The sequence below is a fragment of the Tauraco erythrolophus genome, chromosome 2 (assembly GCF_009769465.1).
Source record: "Tauraco erythrolophus isolate bTauEry1 chromosome 2, bTauEry1.pri, whole genome shotgun sequence".
Taxonomy (NCBI): Eukaryota; Metazoa; Chordata; class Aves; order Musophagiformes; family Musophagidae; genus Tauraco; species Tauraco erythrolophus.
The window spans coordinates 88,697,132-88,717,776 of record NC_141466.1 but is presented as its reverse complement, the minus strand read 5'-3'; the positions used below and the strand labels follow the sequence as shown (position 1 = coordinate 88,717,776).

At 35.1% G+C, this 20,645-nt stretch overlaps 1 protein-coding gene across 1 annotated transcript in view; it reads right to left on the bottom strand.

Annotated features, from left to right (window-relative positions):
- RYR2 (ryanodine receptor 2) overlaps positions 1–20,645 on the bottom strand; it is a 333,950-nt gene that overhangs the window by 174,526 nt on the left and 138,779 nt on the right. Inside the window, exons 21-26 of the mRNA XM_086626085.1 lie at positions 19,558–19,750; positions 18,420–18,636; positions 17,043–17,147; positions 12,891–12,994; positions 8,758–8,841; positions 3,242–3,405 (exon numbers count right to left, since the gene is read on the bottom strand). Of these exons, the coding sequence (XP_086482211.1) occupies positions 3,242–3,405; positions 8,758–8,841; positions 12,891–12,994; positions 17,043–17,147; positions 18,420–18,636; positions 19,558–19,750 (867 nt within the window). The remainder of the gene's footprint in view (positions 1–3,241; positions 3,406–8,757; positions 8,842–12,890; positions 12,995–17,042; positions 17,148–18,419; positions 18,637–19,557; positions 19,751–20,645) is intronic.

Below are 20,645 nucleotides of genomic sequence, written 5' to 3'. Positions count from 1 at the left end.
AAATCAGAGCTTGATTCATACTGATTGCTTAAAACAGCTCTGAAAACCTAACTAGAGGCTACCATTTTATTTTAAAACTTTGCAGGTCTAAGTGATAGTGATAACCTCTTTATATAAACAACTTGTCCTTGGCCATCAAAATGGATTTAGATACCTAATTCTTAATTGTTCAGTTACATATCTGTGAGGATATAGGTGTCAATTTTTAAAACACTTATGGAAAACAGGTAATGCACAGTTCAGTAACTACAAGACTAAAGGCTTCAAAACTATACCTCTATCTTCCAAGAGTTTTCTCACATGAGACTATAAATTGTATTAAGTGAGCACAGATTTAATTGGCGTGTTCAGCTTTGTCATCCAGTGAGCAGGTCATTTATTAAGAAGGGAGTCTAGGGGAAGCCTGAGTCCCAAGGCTGGCCCTCAGAACAGCATTTTAAGATCAGTAGATAAAATACAGGGAACTGTTCAGTGAGTAGATCACCAAGTCCTCCTCTTTTCCTCTGCTCTCTCCTGGAGAGCCTCAAAATATCCCTTTACAGGGCCACAACATTTTAGATTCAACAGTAAGGTCAGTCTTTTTTCCCGGGCACAATGCTGAAAACATGGCTTTAAACTGAAAGAGGACAGATTTCGATTAGATATAAGGAAGAAATTTTTTACACTGAGGGTGGTGAGGCACTGGAACAGGTTGCCCAGAGAAGCTGTGGATGCCCCATCCCTGGAGGTGTTCAAGGCCAGGTTGGATGAGACTTTGAGCAACCTGGTGTAGTGGAGGGCGTCCCTGCCCATGCCAGGTGGGTTGGAACTAGATGATGTTTGAGGCCCCTTCCAACCCAAACCATTCTATGATAACATACGACAGATTTCATGATTCTTCTGACATTAAATTGACGTGTTTAATTTTAGGTTACATCTCATACTAGATTTGTCTAATCAATGTTTTTATTTTATTTTTTTAAACAGAAGTTATGGCCTGGGGCAAGTCTACTGCCTTTTGGGAACCATAGTAAAACTAATGACTTATTACTCTCACATTACGCCTCTTCAAAACCAGAATCTTCTGTACCAACAGGCACATCAAAACTTACCTAAAGACAGTGTATAAATACATCATGCAGATGTAAAGGAGAAACTTTTTTTCATTGCTACCCACTCCCACTACATCTTTTATTATCATTCCCAATCCAGTAACACTGAAAAACTCTTTGACAGCACCATTCAACTGCCTTTCTTGCTTAGTACATCACTAATTCAGAAAACATATCATTTAACTGCAAATTCACTCCAATAAATCCAGCAACATTATTTGTGTTTTTTTCAAAGATATACGGATCCACAAGGTAGGTGAAATTATCTTCAAGATCTAAGAAACTCTATTCACTACATATGAGTTGCGGGTTTAAATTTTCCCGATGCTAGTTAGAAACATAATTAGCTAAGAGATGCACCTGATTCCAGAAACTTCTTAACTTCATCTTAACCAATAAATTCTGTTTCAAAACTAAATTTAATTTTGGAATATGTCAGGGTTCTATCAAAGCTGTAACTATTTCCCAACATCCATTTATTTCAAATCTCCTGACTGGCAAGGCCCTGTATTGAAAATGTTTGGCTTCTGGGCAAATAAAAAATATGGGAGGCATGGTGTAAATTATTGAATGTATTCTTTAATATATCAGAAATACTTATTTTGACCATCTAGAGATATATGGAATCTCATTCTAGAAATAAATTGTGCACTGTCTCCATAAACACAGGATTAAAATAGTTGGTTCAATATGAATTAATCTGCTCCACCTACCTGACAACAGAGAATCATCACTTCCAACACTTCTCATGATTAATATTCCATCAGAAATGTTAACAACACTTCAAAGGGCCACCTTCCCCTACTCAAAGATGCAGTATTAGGGGAAAATTTAACTCTGTTGTAAGCAGGGGAGTTGCACCAACACTGAATTATCTTCAGTGTCTATCTAGCAGGGGATATTACATACATTACAGTCTGCAAATATAAAAATTGTCTCATTGTCTGCCTAAACTCAAATACAGAACAGATTTCCTAAATAGTTCACAAAGTAACAAAATGAGAGCCTTAGAGTAAGATATTATAATGGATAATGCTGAAATGTTATGCAGCACATATTTTGTCACATAAATGTATTCTGTCAGTATGTGATGAAGTGAATTTAAGTGCCTAACTTAATACATGTAAAACCAGATTTATTTTATTTTATAGAAAAGCTTCCAGTCTTGCACAAAAACAAAATTTGAAATGTGCTGAACTGAAATGTGTAACTTGAATTTTTGTCAAAATTAAAACCACTGCTTGTAGGTAGGAAAGAGCGTATGCCTACAAAACAGCTGTTTCTCATTTTCGCAAAAATAATGATTTTATGTTCAGCGCAAAACCATGAAAACTCATTTAACCAAGAGGTGAATTTTCCTAAAGTTTCACTGTGATATGCTACCACACATTTATTAACAGACATAAAGACACTTTCCTTGATACAAAATTCACAAATAATGACAAAAAGAACAGAAAATATGACTCCTAAGGGAAAATTAATATAGTACCTGTCCTGAAAAATAATAAATTAGGCTCATTGTATACTCGATCGATTTTTTTATTTTTTTTAAAAGAAAACAAAGACCTCGAGTTTTGCTGTTAACAATCCACCATGTTTAATTTTTACTCCTCTTTCTTATAACACATTGTGATACCTACCCAAAGCATTCCTATTCACTGAGACAAAACCACTAAAGCAGACTGAAACTTGGAGACTGACTTAGCTATTCTCAGTTAAAGACAGCCTCTGCCAGAAATACAACGCATTAGCAAAGTGGTTACTAGAAGTTTATATTCTGATTTTCCTGGATAAACAACATTATTCAATTCCCAGGACTGCAAACATTTAAATGATTCCTCTACTGAAAGTCAATGTTTACATTTCCTTAAATACTAGAGCATATTAGCTTCCTGCATGCAATTTTCGCACCCTGAGACCTAGATAGCATACCGGAATATACCATCATTTTTTCAATACTGCTTGTAAAGAAGAGTCTCATACTGCTGCAAGATTTAGCAGTATTGCTTTAATTCTGCATTGTTTGTATCTTTGACTGTCAGACTCTCATTCACTAGCTGCTTCTTCCTGCTTTTGTTTGTCCATTATTCCTGTTGAATTGTGAAATATCTCAATAGACACACGCTTTTTCAGGTGACTGAACTTAGCACTTACCTGCTGGATACCGTATGTCCAGCCTTGCCTTATACGGTCCCTTGCCCACACATTGTGAGCATTCTCTGCTAGTTTATCCACCATAGCTTCTTGAGAGGGGGTCAGTTTGATAAGACTCAGATCCATGGGAGCAGGCTTATATCCACTCAACAACTGGTAGCTGACAAAAAACACAGAACTTGCAGTTACTTTTCAGTAAGAAAAATTAGTAGAAACTGCAAAGGAAAGAAGTGATATGTACGCAATAAATTTATATAAATAATCTGTCTGAACAATGTACTGATATTGATTTTGTTCAAATCTAATGAAGTAGCTGGTAATGAAAGCTATCCAAAATGGTGTGAACTAAAAATGTTTTTAAAGTATTTTAGTACTTTCACCTATTTAAAGTAGTATATTAAAATGTTGCTTATCTAAATACTTACATGAACACTATTATTGTTACCTCTGAGCATTTCACAATACTTATTAAATTCTATCTACTTCCTACTGAAGCATGAAAATATATTCTTCCTATTACATCTAGGGATATTAGAGACAGAGCAGGTCAAATGCCTTACTCAAGATCATATACGAAGTTCGTCTAATAAAAGTTTGTCCTTATAATACTTTATACATTAACTATCCTCCAAATCATAGGAGCAAATGTTTTAAAATTTAAGCATGACTATAGGACAGAGAGACAGCTTCCTCGTTATTTTTAACGCTTCTAATCAAATTAATTGTAGTCATCTCCCACTGTACTTATGACCAAACCTTCTTCAATAAAGGACGTTACGCACATGGTGATGGATGCAGCGCAGCAGGACTTCCTAATTTTACAACGCAAACCTACGACACTACGTGGCACCACCATGGTGGTGGACATCGCCTCCCTGACCTCAGCGTGCAGGGCGAGGGGAGCAGGAAGAGCAAAGCAGAGGGCAGACAGATGGGGTCTGTATGGGGTGTCCGTGCCCAGGCGCTGGCAGGGGGCTGCAGGGGGCTCTGTGAGGAGTGACTGGGGCTACCCCGTGCCACGCACTGCCACTTCCAGCCTCCTCCAAAAGGGACCCACCACTGCCCAAAACTGAGCCCCTCAGCCACACAGGTGACACCTCTGCGAAAACATTTTTAAGAAAGCGCAAAACACTGGACAAGTAGAGAGGAGTGAGGAAAAAAGTGTGAAAATGTGAAAAACAGCCTTGCAGAAACCAAGGCGGGGCTGGGGAGAGCAGTGGCACTTCAGGTGCCAGAGCTTCTCTGCGGCCCCAGGAGAGACCAGGATGGAGCTGGCAGACGTGCCCTGAATATCCCTGAACATTTCTCCTGGAGCATACTGACAAAACAAGCGCTATTTTGGTCACATTGAGAGGGATCTGTGGAAAATAACAACAACATTCTCTCACTGAAATTATACATGCTGGGGTGTTTAAAGAATGGCTAGTTTAAATAACTGTCTAATTATTTTCTAAACAACTTTGGCATTTTCTTGTTGTTTCTTTGTTTGGACTGATAGAGAGAAATCCAGAAAAAGAAACAGTATTTATCCCCATTTATATTCTAAAATATTCAAATACTTTACAAATCTTAATTAATTCTCTTCTGTGACAACTACTCTAAAAGCCATTTAAACAAATTATTGGTTGAAAACAAGAATTGAAAACAAGCAAATATTTAAGGAGGATTATGATCTATAAAAATGAGGGTTGGACCTTCCTTCAAAATTACCACATTAAAAAAAAAAAAAAATAAGTCTGAAAGAAACAATTCAAAACATCAATCCAAAAATCAACCATCCATATAGTCATCAATCGGCAAGTTTCTACTGCAGAATTAAGTAAGCAGTTGGTAGTTGTGCTGCTGTCTCCCACGTGCTAGCTACTGCCCTCACCGTCACATCTTCTCAGGTAGCTGTGAAGTCAGTGAGATGAGTAAAACAATCAGTAATGGAAACAGTGAATCATACAGAATTAACACATTCGTCAGGCAATTACTGCGTTCTTTCCTGTGACACCCCCCTGCACAAGTGTTATATTGTGCATATAAAAGCTATGATAGTCAGCTATTTTGATATAAAAGCAGGGTCAAAGAACCAGGGGTCTCAAAGGATGCTCCGGATTTTGTCACAGAGAACGTGCATAGCTTATTTCAGGATGCAAATGAATACTCGTCAAGGATAAGTATCACGGATACTAAGGAAAATAACAAAAGCATCTGGTATGTACAGATCCATGTTGCAGAATTGTCTTTAGCCACAGACTGATGTTACTAGTTGAAAGAGGTTGCTAAAATCCCAGCTCCTGCCCGGTCATCTTCTCATCAGTGTATTACTGGCCTTACCTTGCTCAGTATCTCTGCTGGTCTTATACTGATAATTTTGATAATATAATAATTTTTATAATAATATAATATATTGATAATTTTTTTAAGAAGTAGGTAAGTAACGTGGAATAATATTTAAGTTGAAAATTTAACTGCATCAACAGCACATTATCACTACCATATTGATCTGCCACTGATTTATAACAAGTATTATGGAATTTTTATTTGTGCTACCACCTAAAGTTACAGAAAAAGTGGTAGATATGTTTTCAGGTGATCTTAGTCCATAGTCTGCTCTCTTGATTAAAGATTTTCAGCAGTCTATGTGAGTTGTTTTACAAAATAAAATTCAATTTCACAAAAGTTTTTTCTTTTTAATTTTTTCTTTTCATTCCGAGAATCGTTTTTTTCCTCTCCTAGTTAATTTAGACTTTTTTTAAGGCACAGAAACAACACATTCTAAATATTTAGAATCTATAAAATAAGACTTTGAATATTTCAGGGAGGTATTTTAAAATAAAAACTTATTGAAAGATGCTTTATTCAAAAACCTAAAGTAAAGTTATACCAAGAAAAAGCTTCCTAATAGAAAGACATTTTCCAACAGCAAAAGTTGCATTTATAGAACACTTCAGCTAGCTGTTCAAAACGGTCCAAAAAAGCTCTTTTGTGGAGTGGTTCTGTATTAGAGAAGGCAAATTTGTGGTACAACTGTCAGTTAAAAAAGTTATTTTCCCCAACTTGTAACCAGTGTGGCTGTGATGCCAAAATTCCGTGGGACTGACAGAAATATAAACTTGTTTTTAGCATTTTACAAACTTCAGTGTTACAACAGGATGGCGGAAATGATGAACAAAGAATATACAAAGTAAGGTGTTGAGAAATTTATTAGAAAGTAAAGCTGATGAGCTAATTATATTCAAGTGATGTCTGTTGTTTCTGTTTTTCATAATAGTATAAAATGTTTTTGTCAAGCACATATAAGAACTTAATAAATTACCATGGGAAAACTGACAAAGTGTTGGGATAATGCGTTTGTGTTATCTACAGGAGCAGAAATAACTAGTAAACACACGAAGTGACATCTCTTCTCCCATCAAAAATTTAGCTTTTACACACTACCTCCTGTAACTTCTTGGTTTGGTTTATTTTTTGTTATGGTTAAGTCTAGTTTAACTGTGAAAGAGTAACCTTTCTTCTCTCCAGGACTGTATCCCACAAAAAAAAAACGTGCACAACTGGATCTAGATCATGAAATCTTAGCTCCATTTTTCCTTAACAAATATCTGATGTTATTTAGAATGTAGCCACATTTTTTTTCCCTTTTTACTTTTTTTTTTTAATCTATTATATGTGAGGTATCAAAATTCTGATTTGGTATGTATTGTACGATCTTAGGTTTCTAAAGTAATGACTGTTAATGACATTAAAAGACTCAGCATTATCACTCTTCTTAAATTAGGACGTATCATTTCATTAGACTTGAGATTTATCGAAGAATCATAGAATGGTTAGGGTTGGAAGGGACCTTAAAGATCATCTAGTTCCAACCCCCCTGCCATGGGCAGAGAAATCCTCCACTACATCAGGTTGCCCAAAGCCTCATCCAACCTGGCCCTGAACACTTCCAGGGATGGGGCATCCACAACTTCTCTGGGCAACCTGTTCCAGTGTCTCACCACCCTCAATGTAAAAAATTTCTTCCTTATATCTATTCCAAAGTCTCACCACCCTTGTACTGAAGAATTTCTTCCTAAGATCTAATCTAAATCTGTTCTCCTTCAACTTAAACCCATTTCCCCTTGTCCTATCAGAGGAGACTCTTGTAAAAAGTCCCTCCCCAGCTTTCCTGCAGGTTCCCTTCAGGTATCGGAAGGCACTAGGAAGGCAATGTGGAACATGGCAAGATGTTAAATAGCACTGGTCCCAGTACTGACCCCTGAGGAACACCACTCGTCACAGGCCTCCACGGGGACATTGAACCGTTGACCACATGTAGCTGCAGTTTTTCAAAAGCATCAAATCTAATTCACTTGAACAATCTTGCAAACGCATATACATTTCTGCCCAGGAAATTCAGAACAAAAATACAGAAGACCCTAGACATCTCTTCTTTTTATTTTTTATATGCAGTTACTTTGGAATACAAAAACTGAAGAACAGTTTTGGGGAATTTAAACTAATCCCTTGCTTTTATTGTCATTCATCCTTGTGAAGCAACCACATCAGGGATTCTGAAACTGTGATATCAATGGCATACAAATCAGTGCAGTGTGGTATAGATGAAAGACTTGAGGGTCCAGGTTCTTATAGCTAACTTGTAGTAAAGTATTACCTAGAAGCCTGAAGGAACCTTGCCAGAATGTGACATGTGCTTTTGGCTCACAAAAGGAAAAAGGAAGGCATGCTTTATTTAAACACAGGCTTGGGGTTATTATACCAACCTTAGGGATGCAGCATACGGAATATGAAGGTATGAGTCAGTGAAAGACGACTGTGAACAACAGAGATACACAATAGCAGAAAAACATCTATTTCTGCACAGAGCACACCACTGCAAAGAGCTGTGAGTTGCTACTGGTGGTATTAGCACTTATCATTATAACCAACAAAAATAAATTACTAATTTAAATTCAGGAATAACAGAACACATGGAAGCTCTCTCATACTGAAACTGTGCCCTTTACTTTCTGGTTTTAGACACATTTTTATCCTCCTTTATACCCCAGAATTTTATACCAATCTAGACAAACCACGGGCTCAAATGTATGTTGCACCGCAGGGCTGTCATGTGCTTATCACCAAGTACAGTCAGGCAGCTATATCAGTTCTCTCCACTTCAAGTCATTAGATGGCCATTCTAGGACTTTCAAAAGGTTATCTTTAAATATTTGCAGCACAGCAAAATATATTTGCTTTAAAATTCATCAAGTTTCTGCAGTACACTCCATATATAAAAGAACTATGTCACAACAAATGCCAGACATTTCAATGAATCATGGAAAACCTAGACTTTGTCTACACATCAGATCATAAACATCTAAAAGAAAAGGTGTGGATAAAGGTATGTTTAAATTGCTGACAATTTGTATGTATACATGTGTACCCAAGTACCAATTAAACTAGCAATATAAATATCAAATTGTTAAAATACAGTTTGCTTAACTCACACTGTCTGATAAAAAGGTGCATTTGAATTTCAACTTACTTCTTTGGAAGTTTCATTTTTTTCACTTTTTCTTCAGCATGTTCATCAGCAATTCCAACATGGCAGCCTAATGCCAGCAGGGTTCTAGGACACAGAAAGCACAGAAAAATTACCACCAGTGTTTCTATATTCATAGCTACTGCTGAATATATAAATGACACTATACAACAAATGAGACCTATGGGAACGACAGCAATATAATATGGAAAGATATCAGCCTTTTTTTTTTAATGTAATAAGCTTTCTGACAGTGTTAAGAAAATGCTATGAGATATTCCTAAAAATTTTAGTAAAAATATGAGTGGGCTATGTCAATATGGAACTGTCATACAGTCTATTTCATCTATATGAGGCATCAGCTGAAAGATTCCCTGCCCTTGAAATGTATAATTCTGCTTTATATACTTATTTATACTGCTTTATATCAAACTCTTTTTATGTTATGTTATTTACTTCGAAGCTGATGAAAGGAGAAAAGCCAGGAAATATCACTTGTTATCCTTGGAATATATCTTCTTTACAGAGAGAGGTTGTTATTAAGAGATTTTAATTGGATCTGGATTTTGTTAGGATATGCTACGGAAGAGAGGACTGACAGCAGAATGCATGGTAAGCATTAGGGCAAAGCTGCCATCTTAATGGATGTTGCACATTAATTCACTTCAGAGAAAAGGACTGAAGCTAGACACGGCGTGCTGTGTACCACAGGACTTCTACCACAGAGCGACTGACCCAGACAGCTCATTCTGGCCTGACTCGGAAAGATGCAGCTCATTTCAGAAAACACACACTCTCTACATAACCTTACAACAAGGTCAACAGCATTAAGCAGGTTTCTGATTACTTCAGACCTCTTCCTGCCCTTACAGTCATACTATCCAGCAGTATAAATCCTAAGTCTCATTTGTTTCCAGGATTTGATCTGTAACTCATCAATTATTTGTTCCTGCACTTACATTCAATACTCAGTCATCAAGTCTTAGTTTCTTTAGCCTAGGTGAGTTACTAAAATATCAACACTGAAACGAAAAGAAATCCTGGACAAAAGTCGGTCATTTGGAGTCAAATCAGAAGTTTCTCAAAATCTGAGGAAGACACCTGTATCTCTGATTGAAACTGATTACAAGAAGAAATCACAAGCGTTAACCTTGGATTCCATTCCAAATTTTCCCAACGTGGAAGAAAACTGGAAAACAAGGTTTTAATCTGTTCTATGTTAATAGATATCATAGTTAAAATGATATTTTCTAGTCTTACTTTAACTGTATTTACTCCTCTTGAACTGACTGCAGAAAAAAAAACAGCATAAATATTTCTCTAGCAGTATTTCTTTTGGCAGATGGAATAGTATGTTTCAAGGAGATTCTTACAGTATATCTTTAGTGCCAGCTACATGAAGTAAGTCCTACTCTTACGGTCTGTGAACCTAGATTTAAAATTAGACGGTAAAATCAGATACAAGGAAACCAACACGCAGTGGTCACCTCCTGCAAAACACACTACCTGATAAAAATACTCCATGCAGCTAAATTTCAATTGGCGTAAATCGTATGCAGCTATCACAAGCATAAGCAAGAGAAAATATTTAATGTTGGAAAGTATTACAGAAGACCTAATCCCTATTAACCTCAATTTTCTTGTAATGTAAGATGGGAATTTGAACCCTATATTATCTCCACCCAGATACAGCAAATTCAAATCAGAAAGCCACAACAGGATAAAAAAAGCATGCCATACTGGCAGAACCTGAAAGACCCCTAAAGCACTTCAAAGCTAAACAAGAAAACTAAAAGTGGCAGAATGCAGCCCTCAGCATAATATTGATGCATGTAACTATCACACACAACTGAATAAATAGGTAGAAATGGAAAAGTCAGTCACAAAATAGTGAGCATGAAAAAACTAACCAAACAAAACCCCACCAAAACCCACAAGATTAAACTACAATATATACATAAGAATGTGCAGAAACAGTATGAGCAAACATATTTTAATCCCATGATATTTTCAGAGGTAACTCATTTCTGAATCTTGACATTTCATATACTATATTTTTTTTACAGCTCTTTAACGTATTCAATCATATTGGAAAATATACAGAGATAGCAATATATTGAAAAGAAATGTTGTGTCAGATAATATGACTCAGAACTTCCTTGTTTTCTGCCTCTCTCATCTAGTAGAGCTGGCAGCAAAACTGGCAACAAACCAACAAAAAACCCAATTACAGTAAGAGTTATTCTTGATGTCTTGCAAGTGCTTCAAGTATGCAGTACGCAGTTTGATGCAAATTGTAAAGCATAGAAATGACTAGAGGAAGTTTTAAAAGAATATTTTTCTTTTGCTCTTCCTCATTCTCCCTCGTTGAAGATGACTGCTAGTAGACTAGAAACATCTAGTAAAGAACTAGTCAAAGTAGCTTACAATTCAGCACAGCATGGATCATTTAGAATGGATTAGTGTACTGAATTTTCCACCTTCACAAGGTTGCAGAAATGAACTGAGTGGGACACTCATATTCTAGTCTCTGAACAATAGATATCTACAGGATAAATACAACATATGGCAAAATTAGAATTGTATACTTCAGAAAACAAAGACTAATTCAAGAATGAAATGAAGACTGAGCCCAGTAAGCATACAAATTTTGAAATCCACAGAAAGACTGAATGCTTTATGGTTTAGATACTATCCATTTAATGAAAAGACTCTCTCTAGAGTAAGAAATAAAATTACTAAAATAAAAGTAATCTATAATTTATATGTTTATAAAACAATTTTTTTTTGTCAGGGTTAGATTTAGAAAAGTATTGGCTCCTGAACCAGTAACCATGTAAGGACTACTAAAATTTGTTTAATATTTAGTGAAATGTCAGGAGTGTGCATTTAATTCCAAGAGTATGATTTTTATGATGCCTTAGTTATGTTATACAGATTATTCTAGCAAAGATCCAACTGTAGAGAAAGTTACTGATGTCATCTGGAAAGGAAGAAGCTATTCTGGATTCTTGCCACATCGTTGTCTTGACAGGGGTCTCAAAAGCTTTCCTTGAAATTCTAATATCTAGCTGACAACAAATATGAACTTATTTTCTTGCCTCCAATAGAGTTCCATTTATCTCTGAATGCTTTATCTCTAAATAATGCCACAATATCCCTCCAGAAACTGTTTAACACTCGTTGAGTAATTAGCTTACTGTGGGAATAGTGGATCAATAAATAGTGCAGAGAAGATGATCAGAGAAGGAATCTACAAGAAATTCTAGGAGGAGTGCTCTACCTAGCTTTCTGCTATGAGGACATAAAGTTCTTATATTACAAGTCTAAATGCTATAGTGCATTTTCACTTTACATGGCAAATTTTTTGATAATATAGTACAAATATTCCCTGCAAAGTATTACCATGCACAGATAGTCATCCTTTGTTAATGCTATGAACAGGAAAAAGCAACTATATGTTAACAAGATAAAAAAATAGATTTAAATGGATTGCGAATTGGAGTGATTGGAGAACCACATCTACCACTGGGTATTTACGAGTCTGAGAAATATTTTAACATGTTAGCTACATGCAATGCTACATATAGAAGAAATTACTTACACTAGTAGATTTTAAATGCATTCACAGCAAACTAAGATTTCACACCTGCTTGATTGACAAAGCTGAGATGAGAAATTGCATCTCTGTGAGCTAGATAACTCAATTACTTGAACAAACACACACAAACATCTCACTGAAAGTCTCAAAAGTGATTGATTTTCAAACCGTGCTTTATCAATGAAGAAAATTAAAAGCAATTAAATGAAATTGAACTAAACCAAACAAGTGAAGATTTTTTTTTTTTTTCAAAGCTTGGATCTGTTTCTCTCCAAACTAGATGAAAACTGCCTGAGTTGTCATTTTATAATCAGCATTACCACAATAAATCTAAAATTCCATGGATATTGAAAAGACTATCAAAGTCATTTTCAATGCCAAATACATCATCCATTAATGTATCTTACTCCCTCATTTTCATATTACCACCCTCACCAACACATCAAATTGTAATTCACATGTCAAATTATAATTCCGGAAACTGCACCTCCTTAGGAAACTCTCACTATAAGCTTCAAAAGTTCTAGAAACTTACTTCAGTGTTTCAAGTGACATTTGCAAGTTATAATTTCTTTCCTGCTCTGGCAATTTTGAGAACTCCACTAAGCATGGGTGTTGTCTTTTGTTGTCATCTCTAACCTGAAAAGACAGTAAAGAAATAAGTTTAATGTGTCTTAAAAATTAGTCCAAAATACGAAGTACTTAAAGCTGATCCTGCCAGAACTACTGAAACTGAACACTTCAAAACAGAAAGTATTGTGTATTCTCAAAGCATGATTATTCTGCTCAAGTAAGGCAGAATTTGCATTTGAAAATAAACCTCAGATTTGTAGATCTCAAGTGGAATAAATGCTAATTCGTACTTTTCATGATACAGGTGTTCACAATAAACACACAAAGTTCAAGAACAGTACAATCTACATTATGTTTTGACATATAGCCATAAAGCAACAACTCCTCTTCAGCACCGTTTGAAAAATTATATTAAAAAATTTGTATAAATAAGTTTATATGAATAGTACTGAAGTCCTTACCCAATGAAAGCAACAATATAAAGGACAAATCAACCCTACGTTTTAGTTCAGAAAATGTTTGTTAGTTATGTACAGAAGTACACACGCAGAATGCAACTGTTCAGCAGTCATAAACGATTGAAACATTAATTTACTTTTACTGTAGTGACAGCAGGGTCATGAAGACTATAATTTACAAAATCCTACATTTTATAAACTTAAAAATTTGATCAAAAATATTTTTAAGATGCATTGTTTCTATACAGTTTTAGTCTAATACTGGTCATAACTAGAAAGGGCAACCTGAGAGGCTGGGATAACTTCTAAATTATTTTAGCTAAAAAAAAGATCAAGGCAGGAATTCTCAGTGAAGTGGTACCATTGACCTGGACATAATCTATTCTCAACAGCTTGATCAGCTTTGATGTTTAAAAAAGGTAAGTCAGTAGCATATAAACTGGCATGAAATTTCTGACTTTCTCTCCTGAGGGGAGACTCAGGTTGGATGTTAGAAAGTATTTCTTCTCTGAAAGGGTTGTCAGCCACTGGAATAGGCTGCCCAGGGAGGTGGCTGAGTCCCCATCCCTGGATGTGTTTAAGAATAGGGTGGATGAACTACTTAGGGATATGGTTTAATGGGGATTTGGGATGGTTGGACTGGATGATCTCTAAGGTCTTTTCCAACCTAGAAATCTATGAAATCTATGAAATGAAATACAAAATGATTGCTTGCCCTGCATATTGCATCAAATGAAAGAGTTTTTCTTTGGATATTTTAATGTAATTGACTTAAAATGAAAAAGCTCTAGCATCATGGCAATAAAGCCGTATACAGTATCTAAGATTACACTTAAATAAAATCCTAATATCAGGACATAAAAACTGTGTGTTAGAGCAGGGGAAGGAAAAACAGTCACCTGCAAACTGTAACCTATTTATAAAGCTTGTCTAATTTCAAGACCTGTGTGTTAATTATACATGAGTATTCACAAAGTGAATACAACATGAATTACTGATAACTGAAATTTATTTTTCATTTGTCAAATTCTATTTTTGTCAGTTCTGTGTTTTCCTATGACAATAACTAAACTGTACATGACTACTCAATCTAGTTTATTCAATCTCATTTAAAAATATCTCACATTTCTCTATAACATTTCCAAGTAACATATGTTTCCATTTCGATGTAAGTACATAATTATCAAATTGAACAGCAGCCATTTGTTTGTGGTTTTGACTGAAAAATATTTACAATCTCCAGGAGATATTTATCTTCATTTGATGGGATTAATGTTCTTTGGACAGGCAATACAAGCAATTCAATTGTCAAGTCACTTGATCAAAATCATTAGCAGCTGAAATGAGAAACATCTTTTAGTAGACACTGAAAATGTTTATTTGCAGATTTCTTTTAAGACCCATGGTAATTGCATTAATAAAGATTCACCATAGTCTCCAAGAAGGACTACTTTAGATCTGTGTGTAGCTAATTTAAATCTTGAGCATCAGGTGTTTTCCTCAGAATTCCAATGTTAATTGCATTTCCCCTAGTGACAGACACTCTTTTCACTTCTATTATAAATTCAACATATTTTGTAGCTTGTCTTCCCACTCCCCCCCTTTTTTTTTCTAAGCACCATATAAAAATCTACTGCCTTGCAAATATGTTATATAGGTGGAAGAACTCATGACACCTATCAATTCTTAAATTTTGTGTTTAGTTTTAGACGCACAGTGAAGTTTAATAGAAACAAAAATACGCAGATGCATCTGATGATTTCAAGTTGGACACCTAAATACCACTCATATTCAGACTTATAACAAAGCCAGCTAACAAAAGTCCTTAAATTTGTGACATCAGCTTGTTGTTTTACTTTGTTACATGTATAAAATGCAGTATTAATATCACATGCAACACTGGATATGACTTTGGTGATACTACACACAGATATGAGGCAACAGTTACGTAGGAGAGAATATAAAATGCAATCTACAGTAGACTTTTTAAATAGATTTATTTATTTTTTTTTATTTTATAAATCTATAGATTTATAGATTTAAATCTACATATTCTCTGTCTTTTAGCCTTTAAACTTTTTGACTTAGTGAAAAAACATCACTAGCTACTATATATATAATGCATCTTGCTCTGAATTAAAAAGACTAAATCTAAGATCAGAGGATTCACGTGTGCATCTAAACCAGCTAATTTCTGTTTCATGCCTTCCCTCAGTGCTCATTAACTGCAGGGCATCAATTCAGATAACTAGAATTGGCAACAGTGTCTTAAAGCGGTAAAATCATCTGTGAGAAACCAATATGATAAAGGAGTCACTCTCCAGAGGATGATCAGCATATAGAATCATAGAATGGCATAGGCTGGAAGGGACCTTAGAGATCATCTAATTCAATACTTTGCCACATTCCCAAAGTAAGCACATCCAACCATAGAACACTAAAGCTAGAGAGAGAAAGCTGAATAAATTAAAAGATTTAGCACCTGGTTTCATTCTGGATATAACGACTTTTATTGCTGCTTAGCTTGATATTTACTATATATTGTTTAAATTAAAATAGTGTTCAACTGTACAATTAGATTCTCAATGGCAAGTAATAGTACACTAAAAGTTCCTGCAGATTGCTTCACAGCTGGTATGATTACACCACAATTACAATGTTTTGACACATTAATTTAACTGAGGTTTTGTGTTTGATTTGGTGGGGAAAGCAACAACAAAATCTAGAGATCTTTTCTGTTAATCAAATATTTTTAAATACTGCCGCATGCTACACCAAATAAAATACCTAATTTATTTACACTAAATCTGTAATCTGAACTCCTTAGAAGACTTTTAGTAAAAAATCTTTTTAGTACTAAAATCTTTTTAGTAACAAAATAGAATACATATATGTTTCTATATGTATACACATATTTTCCGACTTATACCTAGTATCTATTTTACGTTTCTAGATATTCTTCACAGCAATATTTCTTCATGAACACCACCATTTGGGATCAAAATAACTAGCTTGTACACTTTTCTAATTACTGATTAAAAAAAAAATCCAATTCAACAAAACAGACTGCATTTTGTATGAAAGCCATAAGCCACATATTTTTTTTCTGTCATACTCCATGAGAAGTAGGAAAGAGTCAAGAAAATTGCTATGTGGAGCACTTAATACAGATATGATCCAGAGGTGAAGAGGAGGAAGAAGAAAAGCAGATCTAAGGAGGAAGAAGAAAAGCAGATCTAATGGAATTTCTTAAAGGAAATACTTATTTCTGATGGAAAATAAGTTTGAGACTTCTGAAAGAGTTATGTCAGTCGGACATGCGAAGAGAAGTAAGAATAACTGCTTTTATTGGTTTACTCCACCAGGCAACTAAACTTATTGCCTAAAGAACAAACAGAAGGTGAAAAACCCACTATGTGCTTTCTTTGCTGGCAGATAGACTGGCTGAAAATATCAGCAGCAAACAGCTTTAATACCAGGAATTTAGTTCAGAAATACACAAGCACTGTTGGTTTCCACCTGATTCTATTGGAAAAGGTCTAAAACCTTACTAATTTTGGAAGGATGGAAAAAAATGCAGTCTCATTAGCACACTGAAACCAATGTGCTGAATAATACTAAGTAATTAACAGAAAACGGAGTTGAAAGGTACATACTGGTCCATACTGCCAGCCAAGTTCAATCTTATTCATAACCCAAAGTTCGTGGATGTTTTCTGCTAATTTTTCTCTAATCCTTTCCAGGTGGGGAGGCAAAACGATCTAAAGAGAGAAGAAAGAAAGAGGCTATTATAAAAAAGTTGCTTGACAGTGCCACCCAAACTTGCATAACAGAAATTTTGTACAAACCAGATTCCTCAACTAAACCTAAATTATAATTCAGTTCTTACTGACTAAAGTGAGAGAGATTTCTTAGATCAACAGAAACACTTTAACCTATGCACTTGCAAGTTCCAGAGTTTGACCAGCAAGAGAAAACAGTTTTAAATTCAACATCTCCAAATGGCACAGAATTCATTCCTGGCAGCTAGCTAGAAACTACTCAAGCCAATGTTATTTCTCAGCTGAAAAAATGCTAAAAATCTCAACAACCAAGGTAATGTTGTGAAAAACACTTCAGAAAAATATAAACATTTAAGAACAGAACCTCATTTAAAATAAAACTAATAAAATAAAAAAATCAGGTGATGATAAGTGAAATCAGGAAAGCACATCACTCTACCTCCAGAATTTGAAATCAAATCTGCTTTACCTCAAAAACAAGAGACCTCAAACATACAGTGCTGTGAATCATGATAGTTACCCTAATTGTTGGTGTTACGGAACAATAGTTACATGACAAATGTAGAATGCTGTAGTGTATAATGGCAACAAACTTACAGGTTTGTCCTTTTTTATATGGGTTTTTTTCAGAAATGAGTTCCTAAATACAGTAAAATCTGAGCACATAGTGCAAAAAAAATTTGTACCATCTCAAATTATAGTCAACTGTAAAATGAACTCGTTATCTGTGGTCAGAGACTGAACTCTTTGGCATCAAAGAATTACTGCTCTTTGCAATTATGTAAAAAATAAAAAAAAAAAACAAACCAAACTATAACTTCAACACATGCCATTTACTATCCACAGTGAGTCAAATGCCACTCTCAGTAACTTGCAAGTCCAGAAGAGAATGAGAGCTGAAGTTAAAAGTCTAGAAGTCTTACCATAATTCAAAGTCTTCGGTAATCGTAATAAACAGTAATAAAAATGTCTAGTAACAGAACAAGAAGTTCAAATATTCTTTTTTGCTACTCTAATATTCAGGATAAGACATTATTTATTATACTGTTTGTGAAACGAAATAGATGAAATTTCTAGTGAGCACTATAAGGACTTTACACACCATTTATCAGCTTCTTGCAATGAAATGTACCAATGAAATCCCAAGAAAAACAAGTATGAGACAAGCTGCAAATTCAACCAAATGTGAAATAACACAGGCCTATAACATATGTGTTTAAAAATGAAAATGCAGTCTTTCAGTTTCCATACCTGGCTAGTATCTACAGGAACTGGAGTGAAAGCTGCTTGCGACAGAGAGATAGTGGGACCCAGCAGGTCTCTTGTATAGCTTCGATCCTGCTTGTACTCTCGGCTATGCTCCACCTTCAGCTTCTCTTTCGGTAGGACAGCTTCAAAGCAAGGGGCATATCCAGGTGGAGGAAGAAACTTGAACTCTCCATGGCGACCTCCAAGCAAGAAACGTACCCTGTAAACACCAGAGTTACCTTAGATAACTGAGAAACCTCTGGTGTCAAACCTAATCAGTTTATAAGCCTAACAACTATTGAATGCTATTTTTTAAAAAAGGAAAAAAAAAAATAATTCAATGTTGCTGCTTCTTCACGTTGTTTACTGTTCCACTTTATCTAACTAGTGCTGGAGTTTATGAAGTAGGAGGTGCAAAAAACAAGGGAAAAAGTAAACAATTCTTTCTTTTTTTTGCAACAGATATCATCTTTCAGCCTTTACCTCTGTCAGACCTGCTAAAGTTCCTCCCCCTGCTGGAACACTACACAATCTTTTTTAATATTATAGTCTCAAACTATTCAATACATGGAAGCAGAAGTCTGGCACCTCAAGTGTGACTCGAAATTTTACAAAAAAACAGTACAGCAACCTGAATACAAATTGAGTGAATTCATACTCACCCACCCTGCTGAAAAGAAATTGTACAACCACCATTTCTTAAGGTAAGTGCAGATAATGCATCTTTAAATAATAGTTACTACCTCATAATGAATAAGTTACAGTAAATATATTTTTGATATAAAAGACTGATGTTTTTCTGTCCATATAGGCAAAATGCTGTCCTGGAGTGAATGTGTAGCAATGTGTCAGCTACATTGCTGAACGTAATACCAGAAAGGATAAAGAAGCTGTTTCTAAGGTCTATCTGCAAACCACCTGAGTACACTAGTGTGCTGAAAAACAACAGATGCATCTCTTCAGGACTCCTTTGTACCTCTCACTATCCAAGAACTGGAACTGTGCCAAAGAAGCAGATGTCAGAAAGGGAATTGAGAGCAAAGACAGCCAGGGAAATATTCAGCATATTCACATATACAGGACAAAAAACAGACCGGGGGAAAAAAAACAAGCAAACAAACAAACTACATGGAATGCTAACTTTATTCCTGCAGAGAAGCTGACAACTGGAAAGAAGAGGCCATCTATATTGAAATTCTCAAACATTCCTTGAACCGGCTGACCATTTATCCGGAAAGAGATGCTGGGGGCACTCAGATCCAAACAGCAGCTAATAACATCATCAGTTCTTAACAGATGTTGGTTGGGAGAATTTACTGTTCGTGCTACACAACCTATGGAAGTAAAGGAGACACATTCAGCAAAACTTCGGAAAATCATACAGCTTTTCACAGCAGCCTAAAAAAGGAGAAAGAAAACATAGCAATAGAACACAAACATGCTAATACACAAATATCTAACCTATAACATCCAATACCTGATTTTAAGCTTGCAATATAGTGAATAGAATCATATAATTGTATCTACAAAGCTATTTATAATACAATTAAATTACATTTAATGTAAGTGAAAATAATTACTGATACCCATATAATCAGTCAAGTCCAAGAAAACGAAATTTTGTTCCTCACAGTAGTAGAAGTGCAAATTGAAAAACAATTATTAGTATCTAAAATGAAACCTAGTATACTTTACTAAAGAATGCTTCATTATTCAAGATAAGGACAAATATCGTCTTTTAAATTATTTAGAAAAAGTAAGGTACTTCCTGTTATTAAGGCCCGCATCACGGTACCTTCACAAACTCGTGTAAGATGATACTACTGAGTTTCATAGTCAAACCGTAAAGCAGCATTTTTCTGGCATATACAAAGGCAGCAGCAATTTTGAGGCATATATGTTCAGTAATATTCATATTTTTCTTTAATAAGTTTTATATGAATTCTAAAAGATCATTCTCTCTTGCATCAAATTGCATTTACACAAGCACACCTGCTTCTCAAGAGAAATAACCTGTAGAGTACAGAAATAGAAAACGACTGTTTCTGAACTTTACTGCCATCTAGAACAGAAAATTTATGGAAAACCATGAAAGTTGTATGCAAATATCTCTAGACACGTTTTCCAAAAAAAACATATGCAATGTCTGCAAGAGATTAACCATAATGCATATTAAGAACAGAGTACTAACTTTTTAACTATGCAGTCGAATTTCTGTAAACATGAGGG